Source organism: Morus notabilis, unplaced genomic scaffold (assembly GCF_000414095.1).
Source record: "Morus notabilis unplaced genomic scaffold, ASM41409v2 Scaffold477, whole genome shotgun sequence".
NCBI lineage: Eukaryota > Viridiplantae > Streptophyta > Magnoliopsida > Rosales > Moraceae > Morus > Morus notabilis.
The window spans coordinates 157,012-170,426 of NW_010362647.1; the positions used below are offsets into that span (position 1 = coordinate 157,012).

Here is a 13,415-nt window from a genome sequence, read left to right on the forward strand (position 1 = left end):
AAAAAAAAAAAAAAAAGTAAATACTATAGATAAAAGCGTAGTCTACTACAAAACTGTATTGTTCACAAATTAAAGTAGCTGAAGGAAATCAAAATCCATATTCATACATTTTCGCAATTACCGACTATGCATTATTGGAAGAGATCAAATAATCAGCTGCCACAGGAATCTGTAAATTTGATTTTCTTGCGTTGCGGTTCATCTGTTTCGAAGTCGACGGTTCCACGTGCACTGGATTCAGGCTGGTCGGGAGTTGTAGCTGATTCCTCAAGCACAAGATCTTCAACGGCGTCAATGAAGTTGAATCTGAACTCCTCTATATCCTTTTGATATAACATGTGGATCCCACACTTCTTCGCTTCACAATTAGAAGACTTAACCCAGTAACCTTTGCTCTGATCCCATTCAATTATAGAAAAGTCAAATGACGCTTCCACTGCATCAAGACATTCCGACCAATCCCCAACCCAATACCACATGGACACATTGCTTGAATGTGATATAGTTGACACTATAAAATAGTTATCCCCTACACCATTAAACCCCAAAGGAAATTCGTCGTTTTCGCCCTGTCTGAGATTGATTTCACATCTTAAATCCTGCTTTGAATTGATGTCGGAATAACAGTAAACAGCTATACACAACACAAAACCCAAGAAGTTGGAATTCTGCCATTCTAGTTGAAGCTTCATATAAGATCCCTCTGCTTGATACTCGAACCACTTCGGAATTTCATTCCCCGGAAAACACGAAGCATTTATAGAAGGCAAACTCTATAACACAAAGAGAGTCATTCTTTATTTCGATCGCATAAAGAGTTCATCTGAAAACAAAAAGAAAAAGAAAAAGAAAAAAACTAAACATTAAACAAATTAAACGTACCTCATTGTCTCCATATACATATTGCGTAGCCGTCCGAAAAACTCGAAGCTGGAAATCAATTAAAATATTCTGACGCTGCTTCTGATCTAATTTCAAGCAATCACAGAACATTGAAAATTCAAGATCAATATCATCCCCTCCAATATCAACATAATCCCAGAACTCTTGTGTGAGTGCTCTCTTAGAATTTGACACGATCTCCAATGACGAGCATCCATTTGCATTGAGAATTTGCAAGCCCAATGGAAGCTCTGGTATAGAACGAAGATTCTTGCAATTGTTTACGTGAATCTGTCTCAGCTTAGAAAGTCCTTTGATGCTTCTAGGGAGTTCTATTATATTAGAGTTACTAAGATAAAGGTGTTCCAAATCCCATTGGAGGAAACCACTTGGCATAGGAAAATATTCGAGTTTTGGACATTCTGAAAGATCGAGACCCGAAAGCCCAGCCATTGTGCAGATGTTGCTTGGGACAGACTCGAGATTTTTGCACTCCATAACCTCTAATTCTTGAACGCTAATTAGATATCCTATCGATGATGGTAGCTCTCTAATCCCTGTTCTGCTTAAATGAAGGAATTCTAAGCTCTTCATAGGCTCCGAGATTTCCGGAAGGTTCTTCAAATTTGAGCAACCATCAAGATTAAGATCAATAAGTGACCTCATCTTAAAAACGTTCGACGGCAAACTCACAAGACTTTTACAATTTAACATATTAATATATTGGAGATCGAATCGGCCCTCAATTGATGATGATGCCACTTCTTTTATTGCCGTACCATGAATATCCAAGGATTTAATATTTAATGGAATCTCTGGAAATGTCTCAAGAATCGAGCAACCGCCTAAGTTGAGTTCTTTCAGAGAGTCCAACTTATTCATAAAGCTCGGAAGATTTGCAAGTCTTGTGCAGTTATTGAGAGACAATTTAGAAAGATTATTAAGGGAATCAATTGATGAAGGCAAAGACATAATTCCAGTAGAACTTAAATCTAACGACACCATGCTCCTGGATATATTCATTGGAAAAGTGTCAAGGTTAGAACCTTCGAGAGGAAGACTTTGAAGCTTGTCACAGTAGCTTAGATTCACATCAATATGCCTGTTAAGATTTCGCAGAATATGCAACGGAAATTGAAGCAAACTTCTGCAATATGTAAGATTTATTCTCTCAAGATTTCGAGCACTAGAGAGATCCGGAATTTGAGTTAGGTAAATGGATTGTCTTAGATCAATGCCTCTTAACTTGTTAAGGTCCTGTAATATAAAGAAATGACAAGTATAACTAAACTATGCCTTATAAATTAGGTTTAATTCAACAGTGTAGGATATATACCTGGACTCCAACCCAAAGTTGCTCAAGCTGACTGTACGGCATCTTTAGTTCAACAAGATTCTTTGGCTTAAAGTTCGACGGTAAATATTTTAGAGGGTATTCGTGCCACTCAAGATACCGAAGTGAACGAGGAAGACACTGGAGATCGTGAAGGTACACTTTGCCTTTCTTGACATAAGAGGAATTGTAAATTTTGAGTAATCTCAAATTATGCATCTTGCTGAAAATTGTAGGCTCCAAGTGTATATCTCCATCAATTTTGGACTTGTCTAGGAATATTCCTTGAATTTTTGTCGTCCCCTGTCATAAAGTATAAGGTAGTATATATATCAAGAATTACGTAAGTGCTGTTGCATTATAGACCAGAGGAAATAATTCGTATCATTATTAGAACATAAATACAAGAAGTATTCTATATAGAGACAGATAATTCTTTTAAATGAAAATTAGTATAATTGAACCACAATTCAAGAAAGAAATAACAATTCAAGAAAGAAATATCATATCTAAGTTGGCTCCTAACCACAGTGTAGATTTTCTTTAAAAAAAAAAGAAAAAGAAAAGCCTTTTCATTGACGTTTTTTCTTTCTGAAAGTTGTAGGTTCCAAGTTGTACCTCTTCGTCAATGTTCTATTTACAGCAGTATATATAAAGTTGTAGGAATATTCCTTTGAATTTTGCAGTCCCCTACCATAAAGTATATATAAATTCTATTTGAACATGTAAACGATATAATAATTACATATCAGGAGAAAATAAATAATATAAGTAGTATATATAATTCAAGAAAGAAATATCTTATCAATGCTGGCAGCAAACTACTGCATAGATTAAAAAAAATAAAATCATTGGTGTTCTCTCTGTTGGAAGTTCAAGCAATTTCTAAAATGAAATAATCGAAATAAGTTGGAGCTTACTTCATTATTCTCAAGGACTTGATAAGCATCTTCAGCAATCCATAGCCTACTTCGCTTTCCAAGGTCTGCAGATTCTTGACAAACAATTTTTTGGCCCATCTCTTGTAATAGATCATGCATCCAAAGCTCATTATATTTGATAGTTATAAGAGACTTGTCAATTAGATCATCTATTCCATTATTTGCAAAGAAACCACAAGCATTTAATATGTTTTCTACATAATCTCTACTCATCCGGTTGAAGAAACACGCGATATCAAGAAATATATTCTTTTCTGTTTCATCTAGCTCATCATAACTTATTCTCAACACGTTTAGAATATCATTATGAGGGACAACTTTTAATTTACTGAATGCCATCTCCCAGCTTTCTTCTTCTTTGGAACGAAGAGAACCAAAGTAAGAACCCAAAACCGTAATTGCCAACGGGTTACCTCCTGCATACTTCACCACTTTTTTGGATAGCTCTAGGTGTTCTGTAATGCGAGAGTTTTCTTTAAAAGCTTTGAAGTTAAAAAGTTGTAGAGCCTCATCGCAATTCAATTCTTTAACCTCGTACACTCCATCTGCTGAAATCTTTCTAAGCAACATGGCATCTCTAGTTGTTATAATAATTCTGCTTTCGCCGCTATATTGGTCACGGTCACCAATCAAAGATTTTAATTGTTCTACATGATATACATCATCGACAACAACGAGCACCTTTGTACGACGGAGCCTTTCTTTGACAAAAGTTGGTCCTAAAGATGGGGTTCCCAGATTTAGATGTTCCTCCTTTAATAATTCAGCAAGAAGTTTATTTCTTAAGCTAACCAATGATCCCTTCTCTGATTCTTCCCTTACATTCGCAACAAAACAATGAGCTTCGAATTCAGAAGAGATTTTATTAAATACAACTTCAGCAAGGGTTGTTTTACCTATGCCGCCCATTCCCCAAATGCCCACAATCTGCACTTTCGGAGAGGAAACATTTAACAATCCTTTGATTCCTTCAATATGTTTGTCAATCCCAAACAGGCCCTCAAAAGTAAAATTTGAGGATTGGTCGCTGTTCAATTTCCTCAAAACATCTTCTACAATTGCTTCAACTAATTTTGACTCAGGCCTAAAACATAATGGATAGAAAGTGGTGAGTTTGAATAAACTTGCAACAAAAAGAAGCAAATTAATTAGGAAGGTGTGCATTTATCTTTTACAACAATGCTGATGGAAGCAATTCGTTTTATAGCACAGTCTTAGATTAAACTTTTTCATTCTCATGACATTTTGGATTTTTTCCTTGGTTTTTGTAAATTTCCAAGACGACATTAACGTTTCAAGAGACAAAACAACAGAGAAAAGCGGAAACTGTGATCAAGACAGTTTCCAATTTGAGGGGCCAGAGAGCTTTAAAAGCGGATTAAATATTGTTAGTGAATTTTGTACTAATAAAAATAATGTTAGGACGTACATAATGCTTTAATTTAAAGAGCGACATGTTGACGGTGGAATTTCGTCAACAGGATTACACCGGGTCACCTCTCGGTATTTCGTTGGGTTACCGGTCTAATATTTGTTTTAAGCTGGAAATAATGCTACGAAGTATTTGTTGTAATTTTGTGGTATTGGAAGTATGAGAATAACGCTTGAATGAAAGTAAGGACGCGCAAAATTTATAATAGTTCACTCTATTAATGAAGAGATACATTCACTTTGTAATGTATTTCTTTTGGGCGCTTTACAATTTACATAAAATCGGCTCTCTCTTTTCCTTCGGGGCTCTACCCCCTTTTATAGCTCAAGGATTACTTCGTGGGTGGTTATTCTCTGTAGACCTATCCACTCGAGTGGCCTACTCCCCCATAGGCCCAGACCATAGCCTGCTAATGCCTTTTGAACTGTTCACTAATCCAATTTGTCTCTTAATACGGCTCTGCAAATTCCCTGTAACCCTCCACCGTCCGTTGTTGGGCGGTTTAGGGGCTCGTAATTAATGCCTGCACTACAGACATCTTCCAAACCCAGACGCAGCTTGTTGTGTCAGAAATCTTTCCCAAGGTACGAACTCCATCCTCCGCATTCTGCCCTCGGCGTCTATGCTTAGCAAGGCGTAGCTTCTTCTGGCGGCCAACCCTTTCATGGCACTTGGACGAATCGCACAAGTCTCGACCATAGGGTCGACGGTCTAACGAGTCACCCCCATGCGATAGGCTTTTCACCATGCAAGGAAAAATGAGTTCCAGGCGTTGACAGTTATCTGACGTGAGGAAAATAGGGCCACGTGGAATGCTGTCGCTATCCGATGTGTCAACCACATTTTCTCACACAACACGACAATTAAATTTTTTAATATATATAAACTGGTAAGGATAAAATACTTAAGTCTCACATCATCTAAATATAAACATAACCATATATATATATATAAATACGGGGAAGTAGGGAAATAACATTTTTAGGATGTGAATAAAATTAAACACAAAGTTCTAAGAAGATTAAAAAATAGCACAATTTTGGTAAATGTAATTTGCCACACTATTAGAATACCAAAAATGCCCTCACTTATTTTGTTATTCAGAAAACTAATTTCTTAGCACCTATGCCTCCCCTTCTCTCTCCTCACCTACGCTCCCTCTCTCTCCCTCTTCCTTTCCTCTCTTGGCCACTCTCTCTCTCTTGCCTCTCCCTCACGCTTGCTCTTTCTCTCTCCCCATCGTTGTTGCTCTCTTTCTTCACCCTTGCTCCCTCTCTTCTCGATCTCTCTTTGGCTGTCAACCTCTCTGGCTGTTGATCTCTCTCTCCAACTTCACTGTCAGCCTTGCAACGATCGATTTCGGTCGTGATCTCCAAGAAACTCTAAACAACAAGAACAAAATGTAATGTTGGCAAGGATATTGAAGATCATCAAATCTTGAATAACAACGAACAAACACTATCGCGAGGATGTTGCAGCGTTGGAGGTTGCTGCGATGGAGATCTGAACATTGATCACGGACCTCAGCGATCTTGAGCAAATAGTCTGATCAATTTGGTAAATGGAGGATTTACGTAATCATTGTTGGCTTTGCCAGTCAAACACGTAAATGGAGGATTTACTATCCAAACCGTCGTCTATGTTCTATTGAAAACCGCGCAGGTATCGATGGACAATAAGACAACAGTTCCTATGAAAACTGTCACCTATAGTTTAAACATTAGACAACAGTTTTGACAAAAACCGTCGTCTAATGTGAGGTGGACTTCAAATACTTGAGTCCTCTTTTTCTTTCTTCGAAACACTAGCAAAACCCTCTCACGCCGTTCTCTTTTTTTCTCGCGAAGTCTGTCACTGTCTAGCCATTGCTTTCGCGCCTTCTGCCTTTGTACCCTCTGCAGATTTCTCTCTCTCTCTCTCTCTCTCTCTCTCGATCTCTTGATCTCTCGAACTCCAGACATCTCTCAAGGCATGCTCTCTCTCTCTCACGAAAGCTACCCAGAGACCCTCCCTCCCCGATTTTAGGTTTGAGTCTTTTAAAAAAATTTCTTAATTATTTATTAATTAGTTTTAGGGGGTTGACATTAGACGACGATTTTATGGTCAATTTTTCTCCTTAAGTGATTATTAGACGGCGGTTTTTTTTTTCCTTAGGTTCTATAAATTGATTCTTAGTGTAGTATCCGGAAAAGTCCAATAATTAATAAGTAAAATTAATTATGAATTTTTTATAATTACGAGATTCATAAGAAAATATAAGTACGTGACTTATAATGTTAAACTTTGATATTAGTTACGAGATATGATTATGAGAGAGAAGATAAAATACAAAAAGAGTCGAGTTTTGACTATTGAGCCTAAAAATAGTTTTTAAGACTTGTAATAGTCCAATTTAGTATACAATTAAGAATATAAACGATATTGAATTATTCAGAGATTAAGATTGGACTGTAAGTAAATAATAAAAGAGAACTCGTCGGAGAATTAAATTTTATGTCAGTGAAGTAAATAATCTCCAACTAGAATAAATTATATCTGTTTGGAGAAAACTTTTAAGATAAGTTCTAAAGTTTCACTTTCTCTCTCCTCTCACGCATTTGTTTCTCTCTTCTCTCACACGTTCTCTCTCAAAATAAAACTGTCCATGACCAAATACTCAATTTGAGATTCAGACCTCCGTTTTCGACACAGCCGGTGTCAATGGAAAGCTTTCGACGAGCTGAGCATTTTGACAAGGCGCACGACCCCAAACTCCGCTGGAATAAGCCGTAATTGCCGGCCAAAGTTTTAAAAACAACTGAAGCTTTCGATCGCGATATTTGCTTCGTCTGATCTCTGCTTGAGGTGATTACAGTCCATATGGACTCAGTGCAGCAAGACGAAGAAAACCCACCCATTTTCATAGCTCAATTATGGCTGGAGCACCGCCTTCCGTGGTGGTCGGAATCGCCGCACCGCCGTCGTCATTTTTCTCCCTCCAGGACACCGTGGGTGTCACCACCCCTACCATTAGATTCAGAGTTAATAGACAAGTCGATCCCAACCAGATTCAGCCATCACCGTCGCCATTTGGCTGGAAAACGGACCTAGCCGTCGCCATCATGATGGTGTAGAATGGTTCTGGCGATCAGACCGTTAGATTCTTGTGAGTTTGGTGTCAAAACACTCATAAGATCATGGGTAAGAAAACCCCTCAACCAATTTTAAGATTTCATGACCGGAAATGTGAGATTTGAATCGCCGGATTTTACCGACGTTGCCGGTCCCGATATGTACCGTTACAGGCCGAATGGTGTGAAATTGACCGCACCAATGGACTCATAAGGGTCAATTTAGGGGGGGTAAGACCCAAGTCCGCTACGGAAAAACTCTCTAGGAGCCTTCGCCGCCGTACGCCACCGTACACCGCCACCGTATTCCAGTGAGGTGTCGTTTCTCAGGCTATCGACTTTCGTTTGATGATCCGACCCCATATCCCGACTCGTTTCGACGTGCAAATACAATGGTGACCTCGGCTCGACCAAACTCAATTTTGATAAGATTGGTATGGTACCGATTGTACGCAGATCGAGGTGAATCGAACGTATTCATTGAAGTTTAGAATTGAATGTCTAACGCTTCAATGATGCTATTGGATCATTCAAAGCATTTATGATTGCTCTTGGAGCGGATATCAAGGAGATACATAGTGGAACACGACAAGCAGGTATTACCGTAACTGGTTAGCTCATAATTGAGGCAAGTACTGTATGATTAATAATAAGTCATTTAGAACATATGATGTCCATGAGATATGTTAATTATGAATTCACGAATTCGTAAAGGTAATTATGGAAGATAGAATTATGAGGATTTAATTAGTCCTTATAATAGAAATTTTAAATTTTTACGATCCTTAATAAAAAGGATAAATACGTTCTATAAGAAAGGATTTCATTTCTTTTATGACTATGCTACATAAAATGGCATACTAAAGGTTAATCCCACTCTCTGAATGGGTGTTTATTTACAGAACTTAGCAGTAAAGGATAGAAGATCTAGGTGAGTAGAGAATTATGCTATAATAGGAAAGCAGGTAAGTACCAGTAGTTTGTTTTTGTCTATGACAGGAACGAACTTATTCTTCTGTGTTGCACAGAATTGTGCATATTACATGCTCAATGAATGTTAAAATAAGAATGATGTTTCTTGAATAATGTATGATGCTATGAATGATTCAAGATGTATGATGTTATGAATGTTTTAAGATGTACGGTGCTATGAATGTACTTATGGACCATAAATAGTAGTAGAATTTTACTCTACGAAAAGTATGAGGTTAAGTCAAAGACAATTTCATAGAAAATTGATGGAAATGCGTTAAAACGAAAAATAAGATTGAAATTACTGTCACGCTGAGAAAAGATGACAGTAAAATGACATATAAAGAAATCATGATAAATTGCTCAAAAATCCATAAAGTCATAAGATTTAACTAAAGTTACATTTCAATGAGAAAATTGATAAACGATAAGAGACCAAACATCCTATTTGTACCAGCTTTCGAAGGAAAGGTTATTATGAGACTATGAAAGAAATGAAACCGTGACTGAGTTGGATTAGTTAGCTACCCCACTCCTCACTGGTTATGCGCGCTATGGTACAACAGGACAGGGCCCTAAGAAGTAAAAGACAAGAAAATGAAAAACAGAAATCGTTCCATATAAGGGTACGGTATCTGTAAAAAAGAAGGAAAAGAGAGAAAAACACAATATGAAAGTCGTTCAGAACGTGAAAATACAATGTGAACAACTAAAAAGAGACGAAAGCTGAACAAAGTATGTAATGAAAGAAGAAGAACATAAGCGATATACGTTCTAGAAGTACAGAATGTCTTAGGATATATGACATGAATGCATATATGGGTATGCATTATTGTATACTTTTACTATGGCCTACTGTTACTTGTTGAGCGAAAGCTCATTACGTTTGTTCGTGTTGTAGGAAGTTCGGGTAAGACACCGGCTCCCTGAAACCTATATGCTGGGCGTGCAGAAAAGGATGAAGCAGTGAGATGTGGGCAAGTGGGTAATGGGATCTACACGTAATTGGTAAACACTGCGAAGTGTTTGAAGTAAACCATATTTATGGATATGGTTAGGTTATGTAATGCAAGTAAAGATCACGGGACTATGAGATTATGCATAGCAACCTCTAGTCACAAGGTACGATTAATGTAATAAAATGCTAGCAGAATGCTACAACATTTCCTGTATAGTTGAAAACAGAATGCTACGACAAAACTTTTAAAGATCAGGAGGTTGAGGAGCTCGCTAAGAGGATTGTGAGTTATACGAACTTTTTAAATATCATTGGGTGGAACATTTTTACTGAGTTTTGTTTGACAATATTTATATCAAATTATCAAAAGGAAGAGTCCCAAGGAATATTATCGTCGCAATGTCAAGCATCTCCTAGCAAGTGCGTGAGACAAATCTGCGACGTCCACCGTCGTGATGTTTCGTCGTCCTCGCTGCATGGAGATCTACGGTTCCACAACAAAGGAAAGATCTTGAGCAAACCTTTGATTTTTGGGATTTTTTTTTTTAATTTTTTGATAGTCTAATGGTGGTGATGTTGTATTGCCCCACCGTGGCGATTTTCTGGTGGGTTCCCTAACTCTCTTCTTTCTTTTGTTTTTTTGGGTCCTCTTTCCTATTTAGGTTTCCTTCCTTTCTAGGTTTCCTTCCTTTCTAATTTGCTTATTTAGTTAAAAATAAAAAAATTTGTTTTTCCTCTCAACATTATTTAATCATATTAATCTTTTTTCCTTTACATTTTCTCCCCTGTTTTTTTTTACGTTCCATTTTTTCTTTCTTTTTTTTTTTCTTTTTTTGCTATTTCCCCCTTTCCACTTGTTATTTGTTTTTGGGTCCTTTTCTTTCTTATTTGCTTCTTTAGTCCCTAACTTTTGTTTTTCCTCTCACCTTTATTTAATTTTATTATCATTTTAGTCTCATCTTTTTTTTTCATTTTTTTTTTTTTTGCTTTTCTTTCTTTTTTCTGTTTTTTTGGTGTCTTCTTTCCTTTTTAGGTCCCCCTCCTTTCTAATTTGCTTCTTTAGTAAAAAATTTATGTTTTTCTTCTAACCCTTATTTAATCATATTAACATTTTAGTTCCTTTTTTTTAACGTTTCTGTTTTTTTTACGTTTTTGGTGTTTTTTCTTTTTCTTCCTTTTATTTGTTTTTGGGTCCGCTTCCTTTTTTATTTGCTTCTTTAGTCCCTAATTTTTATTTTTTCTCTCACCCTTCTTTAATCCTATGATCATTTTAGTCCCTGATTTTTGGTCTTTTTTTTTTAATTTTATCTTTTTTGGGTCCTCATACCTTTTTATTTGCTTCTTTAATCCCTCATTTTTGTTTTTCCTCTAACCCTTGTTTAATCTTTTTTTCCCAATATATATCTTGTTTATTTCCTTCTTTCAAATGTGATTCTCATAAATATTTTTTCCTAATTATCTTAGTAAAATAATTTTTTTTTTATGTTTGTTGTCTATTAACAAACAGCGAATTAAGATTTTTGTTATTAAAAATAAAAGTAATAACACAACAATCAAAACTTAATACATGAATAAAACTTAAAAAATTACCCCCACGTGCATAGCACGTCTCTCCAACTAGTAACGGTAAAAGTGACAAGTGAATGAGGAATTGCAATAGTTTCAAAAAGAAATATAGCATTAATAGTTAAAAGGGATTATTTTATTTATAAATCAAATAATGATTAAAATTAGGGTGGGGGTATGAGAGAGTTAAATTAAGTATTATGAAAGTTATCTCTATAAAAGGATATATTTTTCAATTCTTTATTAGAAAAGTATAAATTATTGGGGACATCTATAAATTTTTAGAGTATAAATATAACTACTCAAAATCTAATTCTTCTCCCTCAATTTTCTTCTCATCTCTCCTTAAACTCTAAAATGGTATTACAGCCCATTTGCTCAAACGAGCTAAATCGATCCATCAAATACAAGAATGGTGACTCTTAACGGAGCACTATCTTGCGATGGCCACTTCACTTAACAAGTTTTTTAATGAGAAAAATGTTGATCTTACCCTTAAACGTTTATAAGTCTAGAATTTTATCCCTTACTCTTGATTAGTACCCTTTTATTAATATGGTATTTGACTAAAAATTGTATTAATCAAGAGTAAAGGGTAAAAATCAAAACTCGTATACTTTTAAGAGGTACTTGCCAAGATTTTCCCAAATTAACCTTTTAAAGTTGAAGCTCAATCCTTTACAAAGTCTAGTTATGCTCCCTCAATTTTCTTCTGATTTCAACAAATGAAGTGACAATTAACAGTGTCTCAAAAGTAAATAGCATAATCATTAATCTTCAAAAGGTGAACCATGCATCTTTTATTCTTTTGGAAATGAAAGTAAGTACGTAAACCATCTTTGCACGTGATTATGAGAAAATAAATGAAATGTATTAGATTTGTTGCGATCTCTAGTAAAACGATACTACTCGGTTATTTAGCAACGATTACTCAACAAAGAGATTCGAAAGCTTGCAGCAATTAGTGAAGTGTGCATTATTTAGGCATATGTGGACATTGACACAATGAGTAGCTAGCAAATATAAAGTCAAAAGATTACAATTATTTACCTGATGACTCGTGAATCCCAACCAGAGAGATTGGCCGATTCCCTTAAAGCATCTATCCACTTTTGCAAAATCTCCATGCTGTCATTGAAGCGTGCTTCATGTTTTAGAAATGTGTCTCCATAACTTCCTTCTTGTTTCCGTATATGAGATGGATCCACCTCGTAAAAAATGGGTATAACCATATGTTTGTTTTCTGTGTGACGTTCAAGTATATGTACTAGTTCCATCAAGCACCATGATGACGATGCGTAATTCTTTGAGAAAATTATTATTGAAATCTTTGATTTCCAGATTGCTTCAACAAGTGCAGGCGATATTTTGTCTCCTCTCTCAAGACTTTTCTCATCTATGTAAGTCTTGATTTTCTTTCGCTCTAAAGCAGAATAAAGATGGCTTGTGAAAGTATTTCGCGTATCTTCACCTTTGAAACTCAGAAAAACATCATATTTCTCCAGATTGAAAATAGAAGAAGAAGAAGAAGAAAAAGAAGAAGAAGCACAAGCATCCATATCGATATCTGACCCAAATCACTCCCTAGCTTTTGTATTGCTTACAGAATGAAAGCTCTCTAGTCACGCTTTTGAGAAGGCAGATATTCACAAAAGCAAGACTTAAACAAGATAATGACTTGGCTCATGATCAGTTCATGCCACGAATTTCCACTCACGCGTGTTTCAAACAAAAGGGACATATAGCGCGTGAATGTGTGGCGATGACCAGTACCTAATACAAATTTCTGGGAAATGGAATTTGAAATTAGACAGAGACAATTAATTCGCACCGCGTGAAAGAGCCCACCATTTGATGATATTTGGTAAATGAGGAATGCTAAATACAGACTCTTATGCTAGTCTATTTTTTTTGTATGAGCAAATAGTATTCCTTAGCTTTTGTATTGCTTACAGAATGAAAGCTCTCTAGGCACGCTTTTGAAAAGGCAGATATTCATAAAAGTAAGACTTAAACTAGATAATGACTTAGCTCATCAGTTCATACAACAAATTTCCACAGACGTGTTTCAAACAAAAGGGACATATATAGCGCGTGAATGTGTGGCGTTAACCAGTACGTAATATAAATTTTTAGGAAATGAAATTTGAAATGAGACAAGATATAATTAATTAGCTCCACGTGACGGAGCCCACCATTTAAAGATATTTCATGGATGAGT

The 13,415-nt window shown here is 36.1% G+C and overlaps 1 protein-coding gene across 1 annotated transcript; it reads right to left on the bottom strand.

Annotated features, from left to right (window-relative positions):
* Positions 1 to 43: 43 nt before the first annotated feature.
* On the bottom strand, positions 44 to 13,196 carry LOC21411994 (disease resistance-like protein DSC1). The gene is made up of 5 exons (XM_024168548.1): positions 12,245 to 13,196; positions 3,136 to 4,240; positions 2,219 to 2,518; positions 883 to 2,139; positions 44 to 773 (listed from the first exon to the last, which is right to left on the bottom strand). The coding sequence occupies exons 1-5, from the start codon at positions 12,751 to 12,753 to the stop codon at positions 153 to 155; spliced, it is 3,792 nt and encodes a 1,263-aa protein (XP_024024316.1). The 5' UTR covers positions 12,754 to 13,196; the 3' UTR covers positions 44 to 152.
* Between the last annotated feature and the right edge of the window lie 219 nt (positions 13,197 to 13,415).